This window comes from Malaclemys terrapin, chromosome 7, assembly GCF_027887155.1.
Source record: "Malaclemys terrapin pileata isolate rMalTer1 chromosome 7, rMalTer1.hap1, whole genome shotgun sequence".
NCBI lineage: Eukaryota > Metazoa > Chordata > Testudines > Emydidae > Malaclemys > Malaclemys terrapin.
The window spans coordinates 63,762,215-63,778,524 of NC_071511.1; the positions used below are offsets into that span (position 1 = coordinate 63,762,215).

Consider the following 16,310-nt stretch of genomic DNA (forward strand, 5'->3'; position numbering starts at 1 on the left):
ATTGCATAGGGCATGGCATTTTTCACAGCCCTGAGCAATATAGTTAAGCCAGCTTAACTTTAGTGTAGACCAGCCCCAAGTTAAGCAAGTCCTTAAATTCTTTGCTGAATCAGGGCTTGTATCAGGATTTTCATTACCACAACGTCCAATTGTCTATATGTACAGAAAACTTCCATCTTTTTGATGGATGAGGGTGATGTAATTGAAATTGCATATTGCTGTAAATGTTTCCCATAAAATAAGTTTGGATTAAAAAATTTATTTCTTTCTGTGTTGGCAGAATATAACTTGTCTTAGATGGCAGTAGGCAGCTTTATATTTGTTTGTGACAGTTAAATATTTTGATTCTCCCTTACAATTTTTCTATATTGTTATCAAATGCTGTTTGAAAATCAGTCCAGACCATCATGACTCAAAATCCATTGGCTCAGATGGCTATGAATTATTTTTTATGTAAACTGTTTTAGTTCTGCTTTGAATGATGGTTCCTATTATATTCCACTGAGGGTTATATACATGCACCAAGCATCTGGAGCTGGGGATTTTGAAAGTAGTGGTGTCCGTTGGTCTGCTCATGTGCCTTTCCTCCGCCTCATGGTTTCATACGAGGTAATAAAGGGCAGAGCGTACTGACTGCACCCTCAGTTCCTTCTCATTGCTGCATGGTCCGAGTTGGAGCCTCTACTGTTCTCTTGTGACGTACTTTCTAAAACAGAGAAAAAAGACTTATTCTTGTAAATAGTATTTTTGTTATTTTTGTAGTAGTTTTACTGAGAGTAGTAGTTTTAAGGACTTTGGCAAAACAGCATCCCAATCTCCCACTCCCCCCACCCTCTCAGCACCCACACCAGGGTACTAGATTATGCAGAAGATGCTGGGGTTCAAGATCTGCACTTCCTGCCCTCGCTCGTTCTCGATCAGCGATGAGCAGCTATGCTGCTATTACTGTTTGGGGGAAACCCACATTGCATTTGGGTGCAGTATCTGCCTCTCCTTCCCAAGTTGTACCTGGGAAGGCCGGGCTCTCTGCCTCAAGAAGCACCTCATGGAGGTCACCATGAGGCCACAGTTGGATCCAGGCTGGGAAACCCCCTGTACATCGGCCTGAGCAATCAAGGAGTGCGCCTCCTGCCTCAGAGCTCCTGTCCAGTTCCACGGGTACCAGTGTTATGGACCCATGCTGGAACCTATTTGTGAGGCAAGGAAGTGTGCACATCAGCATGGCAGTAAGTCTTCTTCCAGATACTGTTCCATCCCCTAGTTCCAGCCACGGAGAAGCAGCATGTTCCAGTGCTCACAAACACAATAAGAAGTTGCACAGACCATCGGATTTGCCTGTTCTGCCCACCAAGCTGGGTATTCCTTCCAGGTCAGCACCACTGAAGTCAAGGGAACCTTCAGTTCTGAGGCAGTCCTCTGTTCCAGCTCTTGTTCTGACTGTGGAGTGCATACCACTGATACTGGGGAGACTCGAGTCAGCCCCCAAACCTCATGAACTCCTTGCCTTGGAGGAGGTGAGATCTCCACATCTTCAAGTGCCATCGCCTCCTAGGGGGATGTGCTGTCCTACATTAGAGTTGCCTCCCTCAGGTCATGTTACTGCCTGTTCACCTACAGCTCCCACAGTTCCAATGTCATTGCCATTTGAACTGGGCTCTGATTTTTCAGCACTGGAGGACTCAGATGGAGCCCAGGGCCTGGCCCTCCCATACCACCAATACGACTAACCTAAGGTTCCACCAACTCAATGGCAATACCCTCCCTTTCCGAAGCAACGGAGCCATTGGCACCCCGCTTCTTGGGAAGCTCCACAGCAACTGCCGGATCTGCCTGGTTTATTGTACTGGGGGTCATAACCGCAGTATCTGCTTTTGGAACCTTCTTGCTCTGCTTGAGAGGAGTCCCCCATCTCGCCTTTTCGACTGTCACCAAGTAGTCATTCCAAACCTATACTGAAGGATGCACCGCTTAGTCCGACTCCAACAGTACCACCAGAACCAGAGCAGTTCCCTTCGTTGTCTCCAGACACCGCAGTGTCTTCGACTCCCTTCTTGCCCCTGGATGACTACCATCAGTTCCAGGAATTGTTAGGTAGAGTGGCTGATGCCCTCCACATTCTACTGGAGGAAGTACAGGAGAAACAGCACCAGCTGCTTGAAATCTTACCGGCAAGAGTGGCTCTACTGATCAATGGTGCCATTCTTCAACCAGTCCAGAGTGTCTGGCACACTCCAGCCACTTGCACATCCACCCTCAAGGGGGCAGAGAAGAGGTACTATGTACCTGAAAACGGGTCCAAGTTGCTGTTCTCTCATGCCCCACCAAATTCCCTCATCATACAGGCAGCAATGGAGCAGGCCCAGCAACAACACTCACATTCACCTCCCTCCTCCTTCCCCCCCACCTCCCCCAGCGGACAAAGAGGGCAAGCGACTGCACCTTCTGGGTCACAAGGTGGTCTTCTCTGCCAGCCTTCAATTTCGCATCTCCAATCACTTGGCTCTATTCACTACATATAACTTCCTTACCTGCAGCAAGTTGGCAGACTTCTCAGACAAATTTCTCCAGCATGATCAAGCCCACATCCAGGCTATCCTTCAGGAGGGAAAGCTAGTTGCAAAGACAACACTCCAGGCTGTGATGCATGCAGCAAACACTTCTTTGCACAGTATGGCTACAGGGATCGTCGGGAGGAGGGAGTCGTGGCTGCTTTCATCAGGTTTCTCAAAGGAAGTCCAGAACACCATACAGGACCTCCCTTTTGATGAGTCTCATCTCATCTATCAGAAGACTAAAGATTTACTGCACTCCCTCAAGGACTTCAGAGCCACTCTGCAATCACTGGGTATCTACACACCAGCACTCAAGTGCAAGTTTTACAAATGGCAGAAGACCCGATGGCCCCACCCTCTGGGTTCATCATCACAACCATTAGCATCTCCTACACTTAGTCTTCACAGAAATGATATTTTAGAGAGTATCTAGAGAGCCACCAACCCCCCATATGCCGTAAACCTGACCCACCCCCTTCAGGGGGCGTCTAGCACTCTTTTTACAAGCTTGGAGTGCTATAACAATGGACAAATGGGTCCTGGATGTCATCCAACATGGCTATATGATCAAGTTCACAAGGTTACCTCATCCACGTCCCCAGCCCTGGCCCTGCCTCAGGGACCACTCTCACAACAGCATTCTCACCCTAAAAATGGACTCCCTATTGCAAAGGGGAGTGATAGGTCTGTCAGGGTGCAGGGTTCTGTTCCACCTATTTCTAAGTTGCCAAGAAGAAGGGCAGGTGGAAACTGATTTTAGACCTCTGCCATCTCAACTGCTTCATACGCAACCCAAAGTTTCATTAGAAAGAGGCATGTGATTTACAGCTCTCGATATGCAGGATGAGTACTTCCACGTGGATACCCATCCTACCCACAGACGTTTCCTGAGATTCACGGTGGGCCTTCGTCACCTCCAATACAGGGTTTTACTATTCATACTCACCACTGCTTCATGGGTCTTCACCAAAGTTTTGTTGGTAGTGGAAGCCCACTTCCAGTGCCAAGGGGTCCTTACGTTCCCTTCTCTTGACAATTGGCTGCGCCTCAACCTCTATGCTGCTCACACTCTTCTCCTCCCTGGGAGTGAGTGTAAACATTGAAAAATTGACTTTGGATCTCACGCATTCCCTTGTATTTATTGATGGCCGCATTGACGCGATCTCGGCACTCGCCTACCTACAGGAGGACAGGTTCCAGGCCCTATAAGAGCTAATTTCCAAGGTGATTTCCAGTCCTTCTGTTCTGGCCAGGATTTACCTTTCTCTACTTGACCACATGACAGCTTACACATACATTACTGCCTTAATTCATCTTTGTTTTCGCTTCCTACAACTGTGGCTCAAAAGGACATATTCTCCCATGAATCACAATACGGACTTCCTACTGAGGTTCTCTCCTCCTTCCAGTGGTGGACGGACCCAGGTCAGCTCTGCACTGGGACACCATTCCTTCTGTCCTCCCCAAGCATGATGATCATCACAGATGCAACGATTATCATGGGGTTGTACCCACATGGGTGAGCACGTGACTCAAGTGATTTGGACCGCTCTGGAATCCCAGATGCACATCAATATTGTGTAACTCTGGGTGATGCAGACAGCATGTTGCTTATTTCTCCCATCCATTTATTCCTATCATGTTCTCATCATGTCAGACAAAACAACCACTGTTTACTACAGCAACAAACAAGGGGGCACAAGGTCACCTGCGCTTTGTGCAGAGGCAGTTCGTCTTTGGGATTGGTGCATTGGCCACATGATCCTGTTGGCAGCATCTTCCTGGGATTCAAAACGTAATTGCAAGTCCCTCAGCAGGAAATTCGTGACCGACCATAAATGGGAGATCTACGACACCATGGTCGCCAACATTTTCAACCACTGGAGGATTCCTACCAGGGACCTCTTTGCCTCCCATGCCAACAGCAAATGCACACAGTACTGCTCTCATCACTCTTTCCCAAGGCAATCCATGAGTCATCCGCTTGTCAGATCAGATAAATTATGCCATGCCTCCCCTACTGCTCCTGCTGCATGTCCTACACAAGATCAGACAGAAAAGAGCAGTTATCTGATCACCCCGTTCTGGCTTTGCCAGTTCTGGTTTCCCCTTCGTCTCCACATGTCAGCGTGTTCCCCCACTTGCACTACCAGCTTCCCTGGAACTCCTCACACAACACGGCGGCAGGATCCAGCATCCTGATCAACAGATTTCACCTCAGAGCTTGGTTTTTGGATGGTCATTTTCACTAGAATGGGAATGTTTATCAGCAGTACAAGATACCCTCTCGAGCAGCAGAAAAGAGTCTACAAAGTAGTCCTATAGGGCCAAGTGAAAGCATTTCTCCTCATGGTCCCAACATAGGGTCTTGCCCCTGAAGCTGTGGACATCCCTCTTCTTTTGGACTATCTCCTCTCCCTGAAGACATCAGGCCTCGTTCTCAAGTCCATCAAGGTGCACGTAGCTGCTATCAGTGCCTTCCACCCCACTCTGGAAGGGCACTCTGTCTTTACTCATCCCTTGACTACCAGGTTTTGGAAGGGCTTCCTACAGACTTTTCCTCCCGTTCAACTCATCTCTCCCCAATGGAACCTCATCCTTGTCCTCATGGCATTGACAAAATTGCCCTTTGAACCTCTGGCCTCCTGCTCCCTGACTCTCCTCTCCAGGAGGGTTGCCTTCCTGGTAGCTATTACTTCTGAAAGAAGGGTTGGCAAACTGGGGGCGTTGATGGCAGAATCCGCCCTTTACCACGTTCCGTAAAGACATTTTTTCCCTGTGCTTGCATCCCAAGTTTCTGCCAAAGGATGTATCCCGCTTTAATCTCAACCAATCCATACACTTACTTGCTTTTTTTCCAAAACCTCACTCCTCAGTAGAGGAACAGCACCTTCACTCCCTCGACATCTGCCAGGCCCTGGCTTTCTGTCTGCGGAAGACAAGATCATTCAGGAAGTCCCCTAGACAGGGGTTCTCAACCTTTTTCTTTCTGAGGCCCCTGCAACGTGCTATAAAAACTCCACAGCCCACCTGTGCCACAATAGCTGGTTTTCTGCATATAAAATCCAGGGCTGGTGTTAGTGGGTATCAAGCAGAGTAATTGCCTGGTGCCCCATGCCACAGAGATCCCTGCAAAGCTACATTGCTCAGGTTTCGGCATCAGTCCCAGGTGGCGGGGCTCAGGGCCTTGGACTTCAGTCCTATGCAGTAGGGTTTCAGCTTTCTGCCCTGGGACCCAGCAACTGTAACACTGGCCCTGCTTGGTGGACCCCCTGAAACCTGTTTGCGGCCCCTGCAAGGGGCCCCAGACTTCTGGTTGAGAACCCCTGTCCTAGACTTTTTAATCACTATAACGGACAGGATTAAAGGGCAAGTGATCTCTACTCTAAGTGGGTTTCAGGGTGCATTACACTCTTATCAGTTATCGGGATTGTCTCCAGCACTTGGGGTAAAAGCCCACTCCATAAGAGTGCAAGCATTGACTACAGCAGCACCTCACAACGTACCGCTTACAGACATGTGTAGGTTGGCCACATGGAGTTCAGTACATACCTTCTTTTCCCATTATGCCTTGGTGCGAGATTCTGCAATGGATGCCTCATTCGGTGTGGCTGTTCTCCGTTCCACGATTCCTTTCACCCTCAGTGGAATACAATAGGGACCATCACTCGAAGAGAAGAGGTTACTTACCTGTAACTGGAGGTTCTTTGAGATGTGAGGTCCCTATCTGTATTTCAATCCTGCCCTCCTTCCCCTCTACTGCAGATTTCTTGGTTTGTGGTGGTGAAGGAACTGAAGGCACAGTCGGTTCGCCCTACCCTTTAGCACCTCGGATGAAACGGTGAAGCAAGGGCACAAGGTTCTGGTACTGTCAGCTTTGTGCCAAAGTCCTCAGAGCCTTACGGGTTGATAAAATTTGGTGCTGACAGTCTGATACCATAGAAATCCCTTGATCCATACAGATCAACAGAGTGCAGGGTCTAGTATCCAGCACCATGGACCTGGTGAACCACTTGATGCCCATAATTCATGGCACTAATGTTCCCATAACCATTTGAGTCTGGTACCAAGGTTTTGGCACTGTTTCCAAATGCTCCACTTGCTTTAAGTAGTCCAGTGCCAGTACAAGTAAAATATCACACCCCTAACTAGCATAGTTATCTTGGTACCAAAACTGTGTAAACCAAGCCTCAGTGAAATACAGGTCAATGGCTATTCCTCTATAAACTGAAGTAGGATTTCATTGGTATCCTCTTTTCCATTTCTAGTCTCAAGTCATCTCTGTTTCCATCTCTTACAGGCCACTAAACTTGTCTGTATTCCCCATGTCTCTTTTACACTCTTGGTATGATTCACCAGGTTTTCATTCACCTGGATATATATTAAAAGATATTCAGTTAATCTGAAGACAGCATCCTTTGGGGGCTTAGTCTTTTCACAGAATTTGTAAAGTTGTTACTTGAAGCAAAAATTAGTCCCTTACTTAGGTGTGATCAGGGAGAGCAAAATTGTGGCCACCTTCTAATACTCTCTTGACCTGCCCTTCAGAGCTGATGCTCATTTTGGCAGTTCTGCAGTTCTTGTTCATCTAGAATTCCTCAGCCCACCTTCCAATGGAGCTGTCCTGCTTGCTAATCTCCCACAAGAGGGAATGTGCAGAGGTCACTAAAAGAAGAAAGAGAGGTTATTTGCCAGTAACTGTTGTTCTTTGAGAGTGTTGCCTCTGCGTGTTCACATCCCCTGCCCACCTTATCCACTTCTTTAGTGTCTCAGGTAAAGAATTCCAAAATTAGAGAAGGCACTGAACAGTGGTTGGGGCCACTCCCCCTTTTATATTCTGGGAATCATCCACAAGTGGAGTGGAAGGGAGAGACAAGTGACCTCAATAGACACTGCTCAAGAAAAGGAGGTGCCAATCCTGCACGTTGAAATATGCATAGCTGATGCCCTCAAATAACAGCTGCTGGTAGGTGACCTCTCGTTATAACTCCCATTAATACTAAATGGCAGTTTCATCCATAAACATCAAGATGAGAGTGTTCTGCTAAGAGAGTTCTCCTGATTAGCTGTTTTATATTCTTCCTCCATTCAAAACATTTCTGTTGGGAGTTCACAATGTGTTCATTTGCAGCTAGAGAATGTCAATTTCAGAATAGAGCTGAAGTGGTTTCCATGTGTCCTATACAATAACAAGAGAGGTTTAAGGCAATAATGTTTTTTAACACTGGTTAATGTGTAACTAGGAAATATAACTTCCAGCTACTTAGGAAGTTGGCAGTGCTCTAGGGTATGAGAAACAGAAGGATAATTTGATGTTACTTTGTCCTGTTATGTCTCTGCTTTCCAATAAGCTAATCTTATATTTTTATTTCTAAATGTTCACTCTTTGGACCGACAAATATACTTTTGTTGACCTTACATTATTACTAGATATTGGTTGTAGCCTGCCAATTTGAAAATGCTGCAAACCACTTGTCTTAAGCATCAGAGAGAAATTTGCATATGGAATTTCAAAGGCTTTGTCTACAGTGGTGATTTGTCCTGATTACAGCTATTGTGGCCAGACATTCTTGTAGCAACACTGGTGCAAACCTCTAGCATAGACAAAGAAAACTGTTATTTGAACTGGTGGAGCTTACTCCTATTTGAAACTATAGTAAGCTACAATGGTGCAAATCAAAACTAGTTGCATTGGTGCAACTGCGCTGATGGCTGGACAATGATGGCTGAAATTGGAGTCTCAGTAAAGACTTGGCCAAAGTCCATTTCAGTTCTTGGAATGCAAACTCTGATTGGCTTTCTTAAACCCAGCTCTCTAGTTAAAGACCAGTCAAATTTTCCCCTACATTCTTTTTCAGCACTATTTCCTGGAACAAACAGCTGAAAATTACTTCTACAAAGAAAAATTATGGTTGGCAGAGTATTAAAAAAGAGTTCTCTATAGTACAGCTGTAATCCCTAAATGTTTTAATACCAACTATTCATTTAAAGAAAAATATGAGGGAAAGAAACCTTTTGAAAAGTGGAATGAAATTAAATTGTGAAGTTTATTTTAAAGAAACCCAAAAGTCAGTCTTGCAACTTTTGTGAGTTCATGGCCTTTACTGTGCAAGGTCTGACATGCAAGTTATACTTTGTGCATCTCAAATACTCTTATGTTGCATTTCAAAAGAGGAGGGGAAAAAGTTGGACTTAGGCCTGACTTAGATCTCAAGGGGATACTATTCTGTACCTTAAATTACAATCAGATGTATTTTAGTTCAGATCAAGTATTCAGTCTGAAATTGGGGAGAAGCCTAATTATTTGACCAGGTTAATATTTATTCAGACCACTATGTGGTTTATCCACAGCTGGCAACATGTTAGCATGAAAGGTTTTTATTTTGTGCTTGGAACAGTTTTTAAAAAAAATTCTAACTCTGCTCATTAAATGAAACATTGAAAGATGGAAGAGATTGCTATGGAGACAAGATGTTATATAAACTGTTCATTTTAATTCCTTTAGGATACAAAAATAGAAAGGAGGCAGCTTGGTTGCTTGTATGGTTCAATCCTGAAAGGTGCTGAGCTCCTCAAGAAGATGCAAAGGATCCTCAACTCCTGTTGCCTTTAATGGGGCGCTCAGCTCTTGACAGGATCAAGCCCAGATTTTGGAAGTGATCATATATTTGCTAAACTGGGAAGTGTGGAGCAACGGGAAATATTTAGACAATGTTTTCGAAATGATCTTTAATCTCTAAACTCCTTGTTAGACTAAAATTTGTCAATGAGTAAAACTTCTAAAATGATCTTTAGCTGAATTACTTCGAGTAAAAATAACGATGTATTCTAATGTGAAGACCGAATAATATGGTGATGAGAATTGGAAAATAGAACCCTTTCATCATTGTTTTTTACAGTGTTGCAATAGTGTTGCTATAGATGCTGCTGAAATGGCACTTCACTTACAAGACCCTACTTGCAAGTTGCTTGTTACTTTGCAGCACATGTGATTGCTGCCTTTAATTCAGTATATTTAATCAAATTTGAGAATATTTAGTGAACTCTTTAGGTTATGGAAATGCAAAACTGCTATAATTGAGCAGATATAAAGCTATTATTTTTAATAAGGGAAGCATCTTAGAGTATGTTTAACTTGGTGTCCTACTGTGATATTAAACTTTATGGAACTGTTTACCATGGTAAAGTCAATGTGTCACCAGTAAAAAAAAAAAAAAAAAAAAAAAAAAAAAAAAAAGTCCCTTTTTTGGTTGAAACAATGTATAAAAGATGGACTACTATCAATCATCACAACACATTGGGTGTACAAACTGAGATCAGTAATTTTGAGCAGGGACAAAGTCTGTCATTTCTTATGGGGGAATTTGAGGTCACAGATTTTTTCACTTACAGGAATAAAACCAATTTTATTTATTTGCATAACCAGACTTGGTAAGTGGTTGCTCCTTAATGAAGACTCAATCATTTTGCCTGCTTTTAATTATTGGTTCTACTAAGTTGAAATTGGTTTTGAAATGATGATTGGTATATGTGCAGTGCAACATTGCATGTTATCTTTTAGTCACAAAGATTCAGAATGTTGAGCTCAAAATGGCAACCATCACATATTTTCATTCATGGTTCCCATTTTGACGTCAACCTACTAGAAGAAGTCATTTTACCTATCTGTGGAGTCAGAAATACGATAGTGACACCATGCTAGATGTCAAGCAATGAATATCAAAAGCAGCAAACAACTTTCATAAGCTTGAGAAGATTTGGAAAGTAGCATGATTGGCACTGACACACAACTATGAATTTTGAATACTGGTGTCATGTCTGGAGCACAGTCATAGAAATCTACAACAGAAATTGATGAGAAGATTAACTCATTCCAAAGTAAATGCTTATGAAAGATCTTCAGAGTGCATTGAAGACAGTTTCTTGCAACATCAGAAATTCAAAGGAGAGCAAACCATACTGAAGCATCAAATATGTCAAGAAGAAAATGATGGACATATTTAGGCCACGCTTTAAGGATGCCACTAACACAACTTCCATAGCAAGTGATAACATGGGCAGCACCTGGAAAGAGAAAAAGAGGACAACCTAGAGAAAAATTACTAAGAAGATTAGAGAAAGGTAAATTCATCAACATGACACTCAGAAGCCTAAACAGACTAGCCCAAGACCAAAATAAATGGTGGAAAACTGGTGGATGCCGTATGCAGTTAAGGATGTGAGAGAACATAAAGTAAAGGAGAAAAAAGAAGGTAAACTGAAATTTAATTAAATGAGATACTGGCTTGTTTCTGGTTCAACTCTGTTTATTCAGTATTTCATTTTTGACACATGTTATGTTTGTCATATTTTCATCATTTGAGTTGGGAGAGGGAGAAGATCTTGAAAAATTACGAAGTATATACAATCTACAGAGCTTGCAATAGTTACATTAACTAGTATTCCCCACCAGTGTCCAGCATCTATATAAATATAATATAGCAAAACAGGTATACTGAATAGTAACAGTGTATTGCAAAGTAACAAGGGTGTATTACAGTTCAAGACTAAAAGGTATATGTGGCCTGTTCTTCTACTGTCTGGAAACCTTAAAGAAAGTGATAGGGACTACTAATGTCAGGTAATGAAGATTTTTTTTTTAGCTTCAATGTATGAATTTGAATGAGGCTGGTATACATTCCAGCAGAATTGGATTTCTCAGAAGGGAACCAAGTGAAGTAAAGGCTTGGTCTGATCTTCACTCACATTACTTTCCTAAACCCTGATCTGCACTCCTTATTCTAAATTAGCTTTTCCTTTGGGAGACCGCACTTATGTTAGGGTTGCCAATTTTGGTTGGATGTATTCCTGGAGGTTTCATTACACTGGTCTACAATTTTTGAGAAGTCGTTTGCTTCAGAGATAAAATGTGCTATTTATTATGTATTTTGATGTGCTGAATTCAAATATGACAATTAAACCAACTGATTGGCTACTGTTTCTAAGATATTTAAGTTTCTACATTTTATGTCTATGTATATTGTGTAGATAGTAGAGTTTTAATCATAAATTGTAAACCTAGGTCTTTTCATGTGTTTATGGTTGCTTTACATGATAATATTTCACCTGTCCTGTTTATGTAACACTTTAAAAATCAGCAAAAGGTTATATAAATAAAATTTATTATGAAACAAAAGGCAAAAAACTATTAAGTACATAGTTTAGTCCTATTCAGTGTCTACTCGGCGCTTCTTGGCTTGTCTCTTGTATTCATTAAATGGAGCATCTCTTGTCACTGTCCAGAAATAGTCTGCAAGCATTGATGGGCTCCATTTGCCCTGACAGAGTTTGTCCATTGTTGCAATGTCCTGGTGAAATCGCTCGCCGTGCTCGTCGCTCACTGCTCCGCAGTTTGGTGGAAAAAAATCTAGATGAGAGTGCAAAAAATGTATCTTTAGTGACATGTTGCAACCAAGGCTTTTGTATGCCGCGAGGAGGTTTTCCACCAACAACCTGTAGTTGTCTGCCTTGTTGTTTCCGAGAAAATTTATTGCCACTAACTGGAAGGCTTTCCATGCCGTCTTTTCCTTGCCACACAGTGCATAGTCAAATGCATCATCTCGAAGAAGTTCACGAATCTGAGGGCCAACAAAGACACCTTCCTTTATCTTAGCTTCACTTAACCTTGGAAATTTTCCACGGAGATACTTGAAAGCTGCTTGTGTTTTGTCAATGGCCTTGACAAAGTTCTTCATCAGACCCAGCTTGATGTGTAAGGGTGGTAACAAAATCTTCCTTGATTCAACAAGTGGTGGATGCTGAACACTTTTCCTCCCAGGCTCCAATGACTGTCGGAGTGGCCAATCTTTCTTGATGTAGTGGGAATCTCTTGCACAACTATCCCATTCGCAGAGAAAACGGCAGTACTTTGTGTATCCAGTCTGCAGACCAAGCAAGAGAGCAACAACCTTCAAATCGCCACAAAGCTGCCACTGATGTTGGTCATAGTTTATGCACCTCAAAAGTTGTTTTATGTTGTCATAGGTTTCCTTCATCTGGACTGCATGACCAACTGGAATTGATGGCAAAACATTGCCATTATGCAGTAAAACAGCTTTAAGACTCGTCTTCGATGAATCAATGAACAGTCTCCACTCATCTGGATCGTGAACGATGTTGAGGGCTGCCATCACACCATCGATGTTGTTGCAGGCTACAAGATCACCTTCCATGAAGAAGAATGGGACAAGGTCCTTTTGACGGTCACGGAACATGGAAACCCTAACATCACCTGCCAGGAGATTCCACTGCTGTAGTCTGGAGCCCAACAGCTCTGCCTTACTCTTGGGTAGTTCCAAATCCCTGACTAGGTCATTCAGTTCACCTTGTGTTATGAGGTGTGGTTCAGAGTAGGAGGATGGGAGAAAATGTGTGTCCTGTGACATTGATGGTTCAGGACCAGAAGTTTCATCCTCTTCCTCGTCTGCCTCAAGTGAGAATGATTCTGGTGCATCAGGAACCAGCAGTCCTCCTCCGTGGGGTACTGGGCGTATAGCTGATGGAATGTTTGGATAATGCACAGTCCACTTTTTCTTCTTTGACACACCTTTCCCAACTGGAGGCACCATGCAGAAGTAACAATTGCAGGTATGATCTGTTGGCTCTCTCCAAATCATTGGCACTGCAAAAGGCATAGATTTCCTTTTCCTGTTCAACCACTGACGAAGATTTGTTGCACAAGTGTTGCAGCATATGTGTGGGGCCCATCTCTTGTCCTGATCTCCAATTTTGCAGCCAAAATAAAGGTGCTAGGCTTTCTTAACCATAGTGGTTATACTGCATTTTTGTGATGCAAAAGTCACTTCACCACAAACATAGCAGAAGTTATCTGCAGTGTTCACACAAGTACAAGGCATCTCTGCTCACTTTGGCTAAACAGAAATGTGTCCCTTTGCAAAATCAAACACTGACAAATAAGAGAGCACGACACTATGATTTCTAGAGCTGATATAGGGCCATTTGTTCAGCAGAGTGATGTAAGCTTCGTTATGATTGCATCATCCATGACTTCTAGGAATAACATGATGCAATTCATATCATGTATGACGCAATACCAGCTTCAGGTTGCATCATTCATTGTTTTGCCTAAAAACCAAGTACTGTCCAAACCCAGTCATAGATTTATTCATAGATCCAGTCAAAGATGTATTTTCGTCATTTCTGGTTTAAATTGAGATCCCTTCCCTTTATAACTCACTTATCTTCTGCCATTCCCAAATCAAGGGTCGTATATACTGACCCAACAGCATATCTTGAAAACTAGAGCCAATCAACAATTTTAAGCATCATTTTTGTTCTCAGTGACCCAGAATTAGTAAAGATTAACTACATTTATTTCAGAAGCATTTTGGCTGTAGAGCAGTGTTACATGACATACTTTTTAATTAAGGATTTAATCTTTAGTTCCTGGAGACTCCAGCGCAATCCTGGAGGGTTGGCAACCCTAATTTATGTAGTTACTTATTTGTTTGCTTTTATTGATATTGGTTTTATTAACATATAAATGGCTTCATATTTTATATTACAAAATATTATTAATTATGTTGGATGACATCCTTTTCATTGTTTAAATATTATACTGCATTATTAAGAGATCAGGCATAATGGATTAATCTGACTAATTAAATTAAATCAAAGGATGCCATTTATACACAGTTTCACATTCGATAAGTTTGCTTTTCATTTTTTGTCCTACCTGCAAACAACTTATTTACTGAGATTCCTAATTTGAAATTAGTAATATATATTTGTTTGCTTGCTTGCAGGGATTTTTTCTTACAGTTTCACCAGAAGCAGTATTAAAGGTGGCCAATCATTCTTCTGCAGACAACAAGATCTTCACTTTGAATCTTTCTGCACCATTTATTAGCCAGTTCTATAAGGAGCCACTGATGAAAGTCATGCCTTACGTTGACATCCTTTTCGGAAATGAGATGGTGAGTCCTACTAAAAATATTTGTTTCTGACAGATGTTTATGTCTAGAATAATCTCTGATTTTTCTTTCTTCATTAACGTATTTTAAGGAACTTTGTGTAAAATCTAATTTACAATCTAAGTTGAAAAAGAAAGAATTAAACTAGTGCAGTGGTTCAATGGACTGCTAATGTGTTAATCTGTTAAAAGTTTTCATCTTGATAGCTTTAGTCTTGCTGTCCCATTCTGCAATAAAGTAGACACTTTCTTTAAGCAGAAGGAGAAGGACATTAAGAAAACACAGTTTATAAATTTCTCATTGATCTCTGAGGAAGATAGAATGGCAAACCATCTATAGAAATTCACTTTTGTTATGCTCTTCTGTGCAAGAGTGGGGTAAACAGATTGGGTGAAATTCTGTGCCCACTGAACTCAATGGCAAAACAGCAATTGACCTCAATGAGGCCAACATTTTATTGATTGTACTGATATCACTTTGCATTTTCTTAATTCACTGGGTTCTCTTGTAAGCATTTTTATGTTTGCTTATCATGAATAAAAGGGTGAACTCCTAAAGAAAGTCATATAAATAAATGAACTGAGTGAGGGTTTCTCTACACGTGCCACTTTTGCACCAGCATAGCTATGCTGGTGTAAAAAGTTACATGCATTATTGCAGCTTGTCTAAGTTTCAAATCAGAGTAAACTGTATTGGGAAAGTGAATTTGTACACTGGTGCAGCATGTCTGCCCTCGGGGTGTACATTGGTGCGGATACAGCAGTGCAAAAACTAGCATAGACCAGCCCTGAATACTTTTTTAAAGATTAGAAAATAGCATATTTCTTCAGGTGCAGTAGGATAGTGAGAGTCTACTAACCACGGGTAGTTGGATGGGAGAAGTATTTAACATTGACAGTTCTTCTTTGAATCGTTGCAGACAAGTATTCCACTCAGGTGTGTGTGCACCCAGCACATTGAACCCAAAGAACTTGGCCTAGCAGTACCCAGAGGGGTGATGCCTGTGCCCTCTGGCCCTTAGCCTCTCCCCCGACTGTTTAAGGGCAGCTTTGCCCTGACACCCTCAGTTCCTTCGCACTGCCTGTGGCTAGAGTCAGAACATTTTGTGTGGTATTTTACCTCATTTGCTCTACCTCAGTCTGTTTGGGATTTTATTGTATATAAATAATTAAAATAGTTATTGGTACTCTCAGGTTAATTTATCGTAGTAGTTTAGTTAGATAGTCATCCTGGCTGATGCCATCACCAGGGTTTAAACATTATCCTTTGTGTGAGATGACTGTCCTCAATAGTGACCCCACACATACTGTTTATTGTGCCTGGGGTAGGGGCACTTTAAGTAAAGGTGCTGCATCTATAAGTGAATGCAGGACTTGCATTTGAAGCAGCACCTTCTGGAGCAAGCCATATGGCCTGCTTTGGCACTGGGGACCTTCACGGATCAGTAGGCCTCCCAGAGGATATTTGAGGTAGCATGGTCTCTCCCAGGAGGAAGAAAGACTATTCTCCTTCCTCTGGTCCCTCTAGAAAAAAATCTCATAAAAAAGGCTGGAGCTGTTCCAGAGCTAGGAGAGATTCCTCTTTCCCTTCTAAGAGGCGTGCAGACGGGCACCATGGTTCATCCTGTATGTGAGAGAGCAGAGCCATCTACTTGCTTTTCAGTACTGAGGCAAGAGCAAGTAGACTCAGTACTGTTGTCTCCAGTATCATCTCTGGGTGGTCCATTGAGTCTGGTACTGATGGTATCAGTGTTGGCAGCATCGGACTTGCTTTGCTTGACAGCATA

General features: G+C 42.5%; 1 protein-coding gene across 2 annotated transcripts in view; it reads left to right on the top strand.

Moving 5' to 3' along the window:
* The window catches only part of ADK (adenosine kinase), a 541,342-nt gene that overhangs the window by 399,333 nt on the left and 125,699 nt on the right, over nt 1-16,310 (top strand). For both annotated transcript variants that reach the window (XM_054034260.1, XM_054034261.1), the window contains exon 7: nt 14,357-14,527. In XM_054034260.1, coding sequence (XP_053890235.1) covers nt 14,357-14,527 — 171 coding nt within the window. The remainder of the gene's footprint in view (nt 1-14,356; nt 14,528-16,310) is intronic.